At 34.4% G+C, this 15,694-nt stretch overlaps 1 protein-coding gene across 1 annotated transcript in view; it reads left to right on the top strand.

The window, feature by feature from the left end:
- The window catches only part of LOC118201750 (uncharacterized), a 69,032-nt gene that overhangs the window by 27,332 nt on the left and 26,006 nt on the right, over nucleotides 1–15,694 (top strand). The window contains exons 3-4 of the mRNA XM_035373904.2: nucleotides 7,109–7,297; nucleotides 15,309–15,479. Coding sequence (XP_035229795.1) covers nucleotides 7,109–7,297; nucleotides 15,309–15,479 — 360 coding nt within the window. The remainder of the gene's footprint in view (nucleotides 1–7,108; nucleotides 7,298–15,308; nucleotides 15,480–15,694) is intronic.

Below are 15,694 nucleotides of genomic sequence, written 5' to 3'. Positions count from 1 at the left end.
TACCAGGCATTACCAGTTGGCTCATGGTACATCGCTAGTACTCGCCATACTTTACCTGTACATCTGTATTAATGAAGTTAAGATATTTATTTGTCCTCTGTAAATAAAATGTTCTCCTCCTCTTCTTTCTTTTGCTATCATTAAGAAGGTTCAAGATGACTTTTAACCTGGAGAATACTGATAATTTACATGCAGTAAATGCCTTCATCATAAATCATTATATCATATGTAACATTAATGGTTTCTACTGGCAAGACAAAGAGACTGGCATGAAAACATCCACCAGCCACTTCAATAGATGAATTCTCTTATAAAATTGAAGCCTGGAATACTGCAGTACCCGTAACCCGGGTATTGGTAAAACTACCCGTAACCCGGGTATTGGTAATTATTGGTAAAACATAATTAACTGCCCATAACTATCAACCATACCTGTAAATACCATTTAAATACTCGTAACTACCAACCAAAATCTTTTCGACTTTGTATCTAAAGGTGGATGCTCGGGATATTGATTTCTACATGTTCTGTACGTCAAGATTACAAAACCTTTAATAGTTTCGTCCTTTAAAATTCATTTTTAATTTATATATAAGTTTGCTAAGTGCTTTACTTCAGGGTGTGGCAATTTTAATGGCCAGCAGTGTAATTTATTATAAGAACGTCATTTTTATAGTTACATCTTCTGACAACTGTAGAATACGATACTTTTATCATTTATTCTTACCAATTACATTCTTCTTATGTATACTTTTATTGCACTGCAGTATAATCATAGGATAGTTGTGGAATCTCTTGTATTCTCTCAAGTAGAAAACACCCTTTCATTTTCCTGAAGTAACATCATACAAGAAATGGTTTTGTATTTTTGCATAAGAATTTTATTCAGTTATTATATATGTATTGTTGCAATGCTTATTTTATATGATCCTTACTATAAGCCAATGAAAAAATAGATTTAATTTATTAACTCAAATACAATGCATATTATATCTCTTCTTAATCGGCAGAAATCAGTAATCACTCACCCGCGGTCGAAACTATCGCTAAAGATGATCTCTAAAAGCAGGAAGCATATTACTTGATATATCAAAAAGCATAATACAAATCAAAGTCTTCAAGATCAAAATGATTCGAAGATATTCTCCGCGTATTCTTTATTAGCCTCTGCCAAAGCAGATGTATTAGCTATTAACGTTATTCGCTATTTGCATGAGGTTTACTATTGTAAAACTTTTCCAACTAGTAATTGGCACCTATCTTTCAAAGACAGACATCAAGAAATGAATTCTACTCTCAGTTAAATCATCAGGCTCAAAGTTAGGTTACAGGGGCTATTAGGGCTATGATATAGCTAAAAATACGCTGCGCCACTTATCTTCCATTTGCTAGCCGGATGTATTAGCCATTACACCACAAAAGCTAGCTCAACAATAAGTCTTAATTTCTTATCCCCCGCCATTCGGAGGGCTAGGTTCGACGCCTGCCAAGTCTTATTTGTGGTGAATTAGCATCCATCACATTTTAGTTCTAACGCAAAAATGGAGGTTATTAGATTTTTTGCATAGAAAAGCGTCGAAAATCAACTACTTCTTTTGAAAATCAAATTACTGATTTCATGTTTCCGGCTGGATGTGATAAACACTACTTTACGAGAGCAGGAATGGAAACAAAGCTATAATTTTCTCAGTTTACATTCAAATTCAGTTTAGCTATTTGCATAGCATAAGCTGCAGTACATTTAAACTCATTATTTAAGCAGCAATTGTAGATGTGTTTACAAATATTTGCATTTTTCATAACAATAGCCGGTATTTGCGATTCGTTCATGAATAATTTTCGTAAGATTAGCTACTGTTTGATTTAATTAACACTAAATTAATTTATGCATTTTAAGTTATAAGGGATTTCTCCCGTGTTCTTGGCATGCGTTCGTGGTGTGGTGGTCTGCACACTGGGCGCGTATTCCAGAGGTCCGTGGTTCGATTCCCGGCGAAGGCGTTTGCTTATTTTTTATCTTTCCTACTTTCTTAAAAAAAACAACTAATGTCTCTACAAAGTAAATAATTCATATTTACAATGATTATAGTGCTAACATATCATAGTAACCTTAATTACATAAAAATAACAATTAAAAAACTGTAAAATTTGAAACGAAGAATTAAAAAAATTGAAAAAATTAATCACGAAACTGTAAGAGTTACCGACTTTAGGGGCGATCAGATACTTCGACCCTTCTAGATAAAGAAGGATGTCTATCTTATTGCTTCCGAAATCGATAGTTTATTTACAATCTACGCCACCCTGGAATTTTGTTTAATTATTTTGTTTAATTTTAATAATTATTGGATCTTGACTTTTTGTTAATAGGAACATCGGCTATGAAGAAACTTCCTAAGTCTACTCTGATTTCTTCCACTTGCTAGTTAGAAACATACTTTTGTATCCCTAGTCATTTCCAAAATCGAGAATATCATCGGTGACCCGTTGACGTTTTTCTTAAATTAAGAATATGCGGCGGTTAGTGGAACTTCTGAGTTCAGCGCTGCCATGATTTTATTGTATTTAATTTTATCACGCAACACCAACTAAAAATGGCATAAAAGTAATCAGCTTTTTTTTGTACTCACTTCTTTTAGAGTGCACTTAAGCGTAGTGACACGAAACTACTGTTAAACACCGCCACCCTGCATTGTTTCTGTAGAACAAGACTTTATTGCAATTATTATGAATGCTGCTCTTTAATGTCATTATGTAGATTAAATCCGCATATTACCATTTGAAACAGAAAAATGACACAAATTTAGAAAACATTATTCTTTTGAATTAAGTAGTTTATACTAAGTAAGAGATGTTAACTTTCACCCTGTCGCACCTGTCTAGATACAGATTTGCTTACACTTCTCCCGTAAACTTATTTGCGCTTAAATGTTAAGCTTAATTAGTGGAGTCATTAGGTTTATTTCGCAACAGGAAGCATGAAAGATAAGCCATACCCTCGCCGGTATTCGAACTTCGGAACTACGACTGCTAGCCGGACGAACTTCTAGTTTTACCCCCAAGGCATGCGGTAAGGAGGGAAAAAATTTCTTACATTCTACTACACTTAAAAAGCGACTCTGGAGGGGGGAATACAGTCCCTAAATTCAGATGGTGACGAATTATCGTCCATCATAGAATTATCATCCATCATGGAATTATCGTCCTATAAACGTTTTCGGTTTATTTCGGAGCACAAAGTATAAAAAATCAGCATTGTCCTCTCCGTTTCCGACCTCTCAACTGCTATTCAGACGGACTTCCAATTCCACCACAAAGGCACGCGTAAAGTACGGGAAAATATTTACAAATTTAATCGAAATGATGACTTTTTATGAGACCTAAAATACACTTAACTATTTCTGAACTAAGCAAGAAATATCTAAGGATCATTATGGCAAAACTTTGTTTTATATTTTCCTCCTGAAATGAACATTAGAAATTTTGTTTCGATACAAGTTTAATACGTTAAATACCAAGCTTATTTTGCTTAGTCTAAGGCTTGCCGCTAGAAATCGACTCGGCGTTTAAAGTGTTAATATTAAGCCTTGAACCTTTACTTTTTGTTTTAAAACCGAACACGCGCGTTAGACTTGCTTCTATTTTGAAAGCCAGTTCCTCGATTTCTTGGCTGTTGATTAGCAGGTCATATCTTATGGAAGCTATTTTCTCATCCTTAATTTATCCAACTATCATTCCTCAAAACAATCTCATAATAATAATAGTAAATCGCCTAACAGGAAAAGGCATTGTTGTCTAGAACAAATAATCTCATTACTCAAATTAACAGCATGCGCAAGTCCGGAGGTTAGCATATTGTTAATTTTTAAAAGTTCGAATACGCTAGTTTGGTGTAAGAAAGACTGTGGATGGTTCTTATTTTCGTGGCTTCTAATTTTTTTTTCTGTCCAGCAAATTAACATTTTGAATAAATTTTTGGCAGAACTACACTGCTGGGCATTAAAATTGCAACGCCATGAAAGAAAGAAAATACAAAAAAGATATTTATTGCATGTAAACAGTATGGCATGAACACAGAATGATTAAATTTATAAGCATCTTGGAGGTTTACAGGGGTGCGAAATTAATAGAAACAGCTGCCACCCCCGGCAGTTAAAACGGCCCTTACCCCATTAGGCATGGAGTCCAACTGGGCTTGGATGACAGAAATGGGCAACTCATTCCATGCTGCTTCAAGTCTATGCCACACTTCATCAATCGTATTAGAAGAGACGGGTGGCGGGCCAGTCTCTCAGCAACTCAATACCAATGGGTTTTCAATGGGTGATAGATCTGGAGACCGTGCAGGCCAGGGCAGCAATCGAATACCCTGTGTAGTGAGGAAGGTCATAACACGACGTGCAACGCGTGACCTTGCATTATCTTGTTGGAACATGGCGTTTGGGGGCCTCGAAGATACGGCATAACCACTGGACGTAAGATGTAAGAAATGTACCCATCTGCTTTCAAATTACCGTCGATTCGAACTAGAGATGAGCGTGTCGTGTACCCAATGGCTGCCCAAACTATCACACCAGGTGCAGGGCCGCTATGCCGATATCGAATGTAAACAGGCGACGTTCAGTCTCCTAGGACACTCCAGACACGTTTACAGCTATCAGAATACTGCACGTAGAACCGGGACCCGTTTGAAAAGACAATATTGTGCCACTCATGTTCCCAGTTTTGTCGTTTGGCGCACGAGAGTCTCCGTCTCTCTCTATGCTCCATTGTCAACGGAAGCCGAAGTAATAGACACCCTACTGATAGTCCACGCTGCTGCAAATGTCGACATACCTTACGAGCAGATACTAGGCGTTCTGCAAACATGCCTATTTCCTGACTAATGGTCCATGATGTGGTCGTACGGTTTTCTAGGTCTGCCCTCACACTATATCTGTCCTCTCTGGCGTTATTCATGGGAGGGTGTTGAGATCCTGCATGCCGTTCAGTATGACCCTCAACAATCCATTGATTCCATATTCGCATGACAGTGGTTGGATGTCGAACAGTGCGACCGGCGATATCACGAAAACGATAATCTACGCTTTCGATAGGCAACGATCCTGCTTCTATCGAATTTTGAAACTTGCTGGCAAGCATTTCTTCGTATTATTCGAGGCATAACACGGTATCTGTGCAAACTCCAACCTTACAAAGCACTTTTCGAATGAGTATGCAGTGCTTCAGATGTCGTTTCTTCCTCCTGCGTCGTCTAAATGCGCTGAAATACTAATCATTTACACATCCCAGCTTCTTCTCCTTTTCATATGATTTTGACGTTCGTCAAATCATTTCTTCCTTATGTTGCAATTTTAATGGCTAGCAATGTATTAGTGAGTAGTCTCCTGGCAAAGTATATTTTTTAATTCGCAGTAAATAATAATGGTATCAATGAACTGATAATTCCAGTTTTTTTAAAAGAGGATTTTCTACTTCATGTCAAGGGATACTTGAGACTTTCATAAGGGATACACGTTCTCTAATGTTTTTTAATTACGCTCTCGTATTTCATTACACATATATTATGATTTATAAATAATATTTAAAAAATTTAAAGTATTTTTTCCCTTATGCAGCTTAACATTTTAAGTTTGGGTTCTTAAGTATGATCAGAAAAGAGAGGACCTATAAATAGCCTTGGAGGGAAAAAATGAACTTGCGAATTTGCATAAAAATTATAAACGTAAATTTAAAATTATAAAATATTTTATTTTTAAAAGCACTAGGAGCATACATCCGCATTATCAAAAGCATTCAATGAAGTTTCAGAAAATGTTGGCACTCAAAATTTGCTGCCATTTTTAAATGCTGATAAGTCAGATTGAAATGTCGCAGTAGCAACACTTCTTAAAATTATTCATAACATAATTTAATCGGGCATACAATTTGTTTCATTAACTAATCTTTCACAATCTTCAGGGAAACATTAATTGAAATTATTAAATATAATTAATTATTAAAGATAATACTCTTTTCTTTAAAAAATTCGGACCATCCAAAATCTAAACATAATTATCGTCTCCAGATGAACTCTCTTATATTTTTTTTTAAAGTCGGCAATTTCTGTCTTTTGCAAAGTCCCTCCTGTTGCTGTGGTTTACGAAAGGTAACTGATTGTCATGTGTCCTGGTTTCGGTCTTGAATTTTTAATATTGTGTGGATATTCCTAATATTACATGAAGCCTAAATTAACAACATAACTCATATTATCAGCAAAACCTAACTAAAACATTGACTCCTCTTGACTCATCACTCGCGAAGAATCACAGCAAGCAAATCGTTACTGGCAAGCAACAGACAGATTAGACGGGTTTATGGTAAAGCAGACGAGGGCTATGCCTAACGGAAGGGATGTTATCTGGGAGGACGTTTCAAGGGAAGCAGGTTCGTATTCTTGTCAGCAAACAGCAAAAATTCAAAGTAGAGTAACAGCCAACCTAATATGCCAAACACTATTTCATAAATTTTCAAGGTAACTCTTATTTATACCTTAAAATAATTTGTATTCTGGTAAAAGTTGACAAAATTAGAAGTCTAGTAAAGTCAAAATATTATAATAATCTTATTTAGTTATGTTTAGGAATCAAATTTTAAGCATAGCTGCTGCCTTTCATTTTTGGTTTTATTCATTTGCAATAGGTCAAACTAAGTACTGCTACAAAATGTATTCTTGAGGAAAATAGCTTTGTACGTTTACATTGAATATTTTAATTTATTTTCTATTGGAATAAAAATTGAGAGAAGCGAGAAATAGCACAAATATCAGCATCTAGGTTGATCCTTTGCTTCCTTTGGTTAAATAGTTAGTAATCTTTTAGTGGACGTCTAGATCTTCTGTAGCAAAAATTCAGTGGGCTACTAGAAGAGTTCCAGCCTTAAAAGATGATGCATGTAATCATATCAAAGCCCTTTCATTGTGTCTTTCAGGGCTGATGCAGGAAGTTACTGCGCTACTGAATTCATTTACCATGAGATTTACTTTGAGTATTAACTGTTTATATCACAAAGATTTATTTTTGTATTAACCAGTTATAATTATAGTAATTAAGATTGAACAATTTTACAGGTTGTGCATACAAAGGTGAAAGATATGCACATGGTGAGAGAGTCGAAACTCCAGAGCCCTGCTTAAACTGCACGTGTATTCGAGCTGTACTAGTTTGCTACTTGAGAGTATGTCCTACAGCATCGGCGCCTCCACCTGGATGTTTCCCAGCAAGGGAAGTAGGCGAATGTTGCCCATCCTTGGTCTGCGGTAAGTAAAGTTTTAAGTTCCATTATGAATTGTAAATTGCCCTTAAATTGAGAAGCATATTTATGTTAATAATTAAATGACTCAGTCTTGCTATGTTATTTTAATGGTAAATAAATGTCTTCATCCTAAACAGGGAATGAATAAGCAAAAGAAAACCTTGCGGAGGAAATATTTTGATCTAATTAATAATTCCTAAGAACAGATAACAGTAGAAATCTGAAATTTCTTGCCGCGTTCCTTTGAAACCGCGAAACATCCTTTGTCAGAAACGTTCCAGGACAATTTTTTTATTTCAGAGTTTTCAGTACTAAAAAGAAATAAATGTTGTCTTTATGTTGCCTGATAGGTATTCTTACTTGATATGACCTTGGCCGTGTTTCCACGCAAACTTAGTAGGTGGCTGGGCTGTGCTTAGCAATACACTGCCCGGATTGTTGTCGCATTCGTTAAGGTGACACAGTGGATGCTGATTGTGAGCAAAGAGTGAACATTAAGTTCTGCGTTAAGCTCGCGAAAACCCCTAGTGAAACGAGGAACATGACTAATCAAGCACATTCATGAAGTCGTGTTTTCGAGTGGCACAAAAGTTTTCGTGAAGGCAGAGATTAAGGGCAAGACAATCCCAGAGCTGACAGCGATGCGTGGAGCGTGTAAGGCAGTTATTGCAAGAAGATCGTCGTGCAGCTGTGCATATGATATCAAAAGAACTAAATTTAAGTCCTGATGTGTGCCATAAGATTTTACGCGAAGATTTAGGGAAACGGAAACATAAATGCAATAATCGTCCCTCACTCACTAACAGATGAACAGAAAGAGGAAAGACAACGAATTTCTGCTGAACTATTGGATAGAACCAGAAGTGATTACACATTTGTGTCAAAAACTATTGTGACTTTTTTCTTGTTTCCGTGAGGTGACTGAAAGGAAAGCCTCATCAAAATTATTGCAGACAATACAACGGGCTGTGACAAATGAGCTTGCAAGCATCGCAGTTTAAGACATTCCTGCTTGCTTCCAAGACCTCAGGAAACGTTGGCAGTTGCGTATAGACAGCCAAGGCTACTACTTTGATAGCAGGTAGGATCATTACTTGGTAAATGCAATTTTCTATTTTTTTACGACTTTTGCCCTGGCACTTTTCTGACAAAGGATATATTTAAAGACAAAGTTTCAGATAAGAAAGTATCTCTCATATTATTACTCTATTCCTCATAATTCCTCAACATATCAATTTTATATCAGCTTGCTCAAGTTTTAAATTAATCTAAATAACCAAGAGAGGAATAGTCTTCACTTTTAGTTTATGACTCATTATTTATACGTCGGCTAGTAAGATGCTAGAGCTGAAAGTTATCCTAAGCAGAGTTGGCGATGATACGTTACAGCAAGATGAGGCTGCCAGAAGCTTTAATCAAAATATTCAAAACCCTCAGCTAAAATACACAAACAACTAATCTTCATTCTGGTGAGGGCTACGGAAAGAATTCATGCTAAAGGTTTAAATTATTATAATTGGCTAATTAATATAAAATATCTTAGAACATTAATTGGTTTTTGAAGTCCAGGTGTTCTGTTATTATATTAGTTGCCATCTTGGACGGTATGAAAATGAGCAGAGGCTGCCTCTTATAGTTAACTAACTCAGATCACTCTGATATTCAACTAGATCGTGCTGTGAAAAACTGTCCTGAAATTTATTTTAATTTCCTAAGCAATTTTATGAATATAGAGTTTAAATATTCGGGAATATGACAAAACCCTTAAACAAACAACGATTGAATAATCCTGCGTAGCAAAGTCAGTGGTAAAAACGCTTATTCATAAATGATCGGGAATGTTTCAGATAATGAAAGCGAATGCAGCTCTAATGTTCAAAATGCTATCTGTAGCTATAAGAAATGTATTTCCTAAGCTTCAACCACTATTTCTTAGGGAAGCCTACTTAATATCATAATAGATAGTCAAACGTTTTTTACATTTATCCACCCGTTAATATTTATTACTATTCCGTTGATAAAAATATAAAATAGTGTTCATGGATTAAATTGTATTCCATTTATAAGGAATATATAAAGCCTTCTTCGACTGCTACTTAAAAGGAAGTAATAAATACGTTTGTGACAAATAAACTAGTTTGAATTAATAAATTTGTTTAGGCATGAAAAATGAAGATCAAAATTTACATGAAACAGCAAACAGTTTTTTACCTTTATATATGGTGATCTTGCAAAGTGGCAGGCGCAGTCTTGCTCTCCTTGACACGACAAATTTCGTGGGTTTATTGGTGATGCTACTGTCAGACAAGTGAGATAAGTCACAACACAGGGGTTTATATACTTGGACAAGACTATTAAAGGCATTGTGTAGTAAAATTAATTCTGATCATCAAAATTCTATTCCCCATTCAGACGTTCATTGACTATTCTATGGTAAACTTCTCAGGCATTTTTATTAACTCTAAGACGTTTAGCTGTTTCTCATTGATAAGAAAAGTGACGTATATCACTATTTACACAATAGAAGGATAGGGCAGTCAGGTTGATATATCTGATGGGCATACTTAGATACATAAGCGATTTTTAGATATTAATGTAGCTCACTTGCAGATGTTAATATTGTCGTCCGAAAACAGTTGTTGTTATCTTGTCCATATTACATGAAACAATGATTGCCAGAGCCTACTCCGAAGAGAGGTTGGACTTCTATTTTCCATCCCCAAATTTGAAGGAGAGCTCCCCATGGAGGTACATGGAGCACCCCGGGGGGATCCAAGGGTCTCCCACCTCTCTCCACTCGAACCAATCCACAGGACTTTCGGCTCGCCGCATATTTAGAGGAGTACCAATAAACGTCTGCTATAAGGACCCCTCATTATAGTAACTTTTCCATTGCAACTACCAGTACAAACTTTCTCAGTTGATATGCTCATTTATTTCATTTGATCTTTCGTTATAATGTCCTTTTTTAATAATATTAATTATACAGAATAAAAGCATCCTTGGAGACAAAATGTATGGAATATGAACCCTTTTGTTGAACCAAAGGATTTCCTTTTCTTGAACTAACCTCTTTTCCATTAAAAAACTTTCACTTTATCGTCTCACAGAGGATTTGGTAAAATAACTTTAATTCTGAAAATAATTCGAAATTTTGTTTAGGCATGAAAAATTAAGATAAAAATTTACATGAAACAGCAAAGATCTTTTTGACCAATGTATATTTTTAAGAAACTACATTTTCTATTATGATTGTGCTTAAAACTAAAGAAAAGAGAGCTTGCTGCTCTCTGATAGTCTCCGACTGAATACATTCCAGAATTTATGATCTAAACCAAAGACAAAATCAACAACAAGCAACAAAAGTCTCATTACTCTATCAAAAAAATTCAAATTTAATGAAAGAAACTAAGTTTAACACTTTTAGTAACTTAAAAAAAATGTTGTGTTAAAATACTATGATTTTTAATTCAGAATATTATTCAGTGTGTAAATAGTCTTCAAAATTGAGAGATTCATAAATTTTATTTATTAAATGACATATTTTACATATGCAGATATTTGACCTGAATGTGGTGTATGGGATAATTATTGTTTCATCAGCAATTTGATACCCTTCTGCAGCTTCCACTTACTCAGCTTGTAAGGAACAATCGCATTCCCACAATGTGTGCTAGTGAGGTGTAAATGGTTAGCCCTACTTCCTATGAAACTGGAAGGTTCTGATTCAAATCTCTGCGAAAGAACAGTTGATTTTTCATGGTTCCGGCTGTAAAAACTCTAATAACCTCTTCAGCGACACCTGATATAAAAATGCTATGGTCGATAATTCGTTACTACCTGAGTTTTGTCGACTGGGTAATGTGACTTTCCCAATCGCCCTTTAAATAGTCGCAAATGTACAGCACTACCACATCCTTCTCTCGAGCGTTCGTGACGTAAGTCGTTGACATGCCCAGTTTGCAAATGACCATCCGTGATTCAAATCCTGACGAGGACTCAGTAGCTTATTTCTGTTTTCTTCTCTGAGTAGCCTAGTGATTCTATAAGTTGACTTCTGTGCGTAAATTTTTCTCACTAACCTTTTTTTCTTCCTTTTATTTCCCAAAATTGCATCATTAAAATCAATTGTCTAGTACAATAAGCAGTCTTACATTGACTTATATTCAATAATAATATAAATTTTCGCGATGAGAATGGAACATGTCAGAAAACCAGTGCAAATTAATGTGATGGTCTTGGTATGATGAAAATATAATATTCAGAAAGATTCCAATTTGTGGAAAGGTAAGGCCAGAAGTTCAAAGCTAAATTAAATGTAAGTTTTTATTTGTCAGCATACCACCACATATACATAAATATTTCATTTTGCCCTAAATTATTAATACTTGAGTTAATTTATTAATCTCCACTCGAAAACTATTCTCATGTTACAGGATAATCTTCTAGAGTATACATACCTGAAAACTGGAACTACTTATTAACACGCAAAGAATACTTCATACCGTCTAACAGTCTGCAGAGTAAAACATATTATTTGAATTGCTCCAATTCTAGCATCAAGGATCTGAAATTTTAAAAATGTTAAAATAACGTTTAATATTTACATTTATTATAACTGCAGAGTTACAGGTGTAGATTTATGTCACTTTTTTAGGAAAAAGTTTCTCCTTGCGTTTATACTTTAATACTATTATAAATATATTATTATAAATAATAATTATTACAAATAATCGCTGTAGGTGAATGTTTGTTCATGTTTAGACGAATAACATTGGAAACTGTTTAATATTAGGATCTATCAAAAGGAGCGTTACTGCAATTTGAACATTCTACTTTGATTGTAAACTTGTTTGATTCTTCTAAAAATTTCTTTCTTCGCCCTCTCCCTGCCTTTTTATTGAATTATTTCTTCACAAAATCTCTTTTCCAGCGCTAAGTATTAAAAAACGTTTATAGAGACATTACGTATTTTTTTGGAAGCAGGCAAGATGAAAAATTAGCAACGCCTTCACCGGGAATCGAACCGCAGACGTCTCAATTACGCGCTGAGCGTGCAGACCACTACACCACGAAGGCTCGCTAAGAAGGCGGGAGGAATACCTTATAAGTTGAAAACAGAATAATTTAGATTCCAACTTTAAATAATATGTATGTATTAGAATGATAATTATTGAATGAAGGATTGGACGAAATAGATTCCATTACTCCACTGAAATTTCGAAATTAAAATAGTAATGTTAATTTAAATCGGATTAAATGATTTAAATAAGAAAATGAACAGGCAAAACAGAAACCTTATTTAGAGTTGATTTTGGATAAAATTCTATCGATTTCGAAACGATCAGACATAGATCCTGTTTCTTCAAGAGTAAAAGTAGCGAAAATTTTTTACCTGAAGAAGAAGGAGCTATATCTGATCGCCCTCGAAATCTGTAAAGTTTTATTCAAAATCTGTTGGAAAATAAGGCTGCTGTTTTGTCTGTTTTAAATTTTACATTGTTATGTTTCTCTTTCACTTAAAAAAAAATTTCAATTATTTCAATACGACATTTGAGTAAGGTTAAAATTTGAAGATACATTTCGGTCCGAGGTAGAAAATAAAATTAAGGAATGAAATGAAGGTATGTGTGTTTTAATTAAAACTTTTTGATGATGTTATTTTCAGCGTTATTATGTTTAAACTGTAGTTTTGTTTACCAAACTCTAAGTCGCATCCTTAAAAGAACTTTTACAAGAACTCCAGAATCTGCATTTATATATATATATATATATATATATATATATATATATATGTAAATATATATGTAAAAAACCGCAATTTATCTTCTCTTTTTTTCGTTTTAATAAACGAGACTATCTCTAAAAATAGCCAGTCATCAATGTAAGCGAGAGTAAGGAGAGCTAACGCAATTGACTGGGATTCAACACACAGCAAGCGCCTGAATTTTGGTTTAATTAATTATGACAAAGCATCTGTCTAAAAGGGAAGATACCTTCGTGGAGAACTTTCGCTTGGAATGGAGCCTAGGTCAGAACTACCCGTGTTCAGCGACTTTACCACTCAGCCCCACGGTGAGTTCAAGTGCCTGAAATCGCGAAAACATGGTAATTACATGACAGAAGTTCCTGAAAGTCGTGAACAAAAGGTAATTTGTTCTGTGATTCGATTCCCAGCGTTTGAACGAGCTAGTTGCATGAGGTTTTTATGATTTTCACCATGTGTGAAGCAAATACGGAGCAACTTTCCTTAAGAAGTCCTCAGAGACATCATCTTTACCCTTAAACAGATATCCTTCCAATACTTTGCTATCGCTAGCAACTAGTTAGACTGTTTGAGGACTCAACGATACCAAAAATTTAAAGTTTCAGATATGATTCCCGACTTTTTTTAAATTTTCCTAACTACGCTTGGGAAAATAGTACAGTCTCAGACTTAGCATCGTTGCAGGCTAATAATTCCTGACCATTTCTAATTAGAAGAGAAAGATTATTTGGTAGCTTTAATTTAATTTCGCCTGCGAGAAGGCTTCTGATCATATGGCTGTTAAACCAAACGGAATTGTTGCCAACTCGTCGCAATTTCATGACAGTTATTGATTTGTTGATTGAATTACGTTCACAGAAAAATACATGTATTTGTCAATACATGTGTTAGTCTTATTTACATTCATAGCGACACAGAGCACAAACGTCTGCAATGTTCGAAGTTAAGTAATAACAGACAAATGCTTGGAAATTTCACAGCACAGCATTTATTCGAGCAAAATGTATTATTTACCATAATACCAAGATATCCTAGATATCTTAAACTGTAGCATATAGTTCTCTACAATCCTATTTTATAAACAATGCAATGCATTACTAAACTTAATACATTACAGATCCAGAATACTAGATTACACATTGTATTGCAATACTTACTTGTAGAAGGTCTTAACAATAAATTTTAAAAAATAAGTAGATAAATAAATCTAAATGCTATGCAAGTTAGAAATGTCAACAGACATATTTTAAAATTTTGCAATAAAACAACGGACAAAGCGCAAACAAGGTAGCAGTAATTAGAATATGAATTACATCTAAAGGTAGTTAATGTCTACGCCATAGGACTTACATAAATAAAATGTTATATGTGTTATATTGTTAATATGTGTCCTGTGACGCAATATGTATATTGCGTCGCAGGACACATATGACTAATTTTACTAAGATGAGTTACTATGCTCAGTGTAATATAAAATGAACACAATGCTAACAATGTGCTAAAAATAAAACGTATGGTGTAAAATTATAGATGCTATTATAATACACAGCAAAGATTATTCTTATAAATTTGTTACTATATGTGGCAATGGAGAATAAACCACTGTTTGAACTGAGCAATAGATTACAAGTGATATATTACGAGTAGAGTTCTTATAAGTTATGAGCATATTCAAATTTTCTAAGCTAATATTATGCTTAGATCACAAGTGAATATTTTCCTTAAATTACAAGAGTAAAATATCACATTTTCCTAAGACACTCTCTTATCAGTAGTTTGGTGAACGACTAGTAAAGAAATAAAAAAATACAATGTTAGAGCATTCATGGAAGATCATCAGATATCAGGCATGTTACCTGAGCATGAAATATCATTTCTGTGATTACAGAACTGTTCAGAGAAACAGCTGCCTTGCAGAATTACAAATATTATGTAGTTTTTCCAAGAATATTTTCGAAAGCGGAATGATCAAACATCATTCGAGTGTTATTTAAATTAAAATCATTTCACTGGCTTCTCTCAACCCTATGATTTTGCATGATGCCGTAAAGCTTATTTGCATTTCGATCTGTGCATTTGTAGAAAATTTAGAAAGTTTTGAATAGTTTGCTAAAATAGTATAGTATAATTCTAGCATAGGAATTATAGTAAGTATTATTTTTGTATGTTTGGTAAGTTATTATGTATTTTCGATAATCTACTAAAAGCTCATAATTGCAGAAATTATAAGAATTATACATTATTTTAGGTGGCGAAGATTTAACAAAACCACGCAACCAATCAGATTCGGTTCCTGAGCTTAGACCAACATTTCAGCCAACTCCCGTTGAAACAACAACACAAACGGAAGAAGATAGTTTAGTTTACGTTTCTTCTACTCAAGATGACGATATCACACTTTTCAACGACATCCCTGGAGGTAATGTCTTCTTTAAAACTCTCACAGATCTTCAGAGCTTAAAACTTCAGGGGAAAAATTGCATCACGGGAAAAAATGAATCGCTTTTGGATAAGTGACGTAATGTTTTGCGAATAGAATGTCATAACCCCACTTTTTAACATTTCATTTTTATCCTTTCTAAATAATTATATTGATTAATGATGTTCTAAATAACAATGTCTTACTTTTTTAGA

This window comes from Stegodyphus dumicola, chromosome X2 (assembly GCF_044657685.1).
Source record: "Stegodyphus dumicola isolate Sdum_Otavi_A_Nest chromosome X2, ASM4465768v1".
Classification (NCBI taxonomy): Eukaryota; Metazoa; Arthropoda; class Arachnida; order Araneae; family Eresidae; genus Stegodyphus; species Stegodyphus dumicola.
Note: the sequence above shows the minus strand (reverse complement) of the source record. Positions and strands in the feature narration are given on the sequence as shown.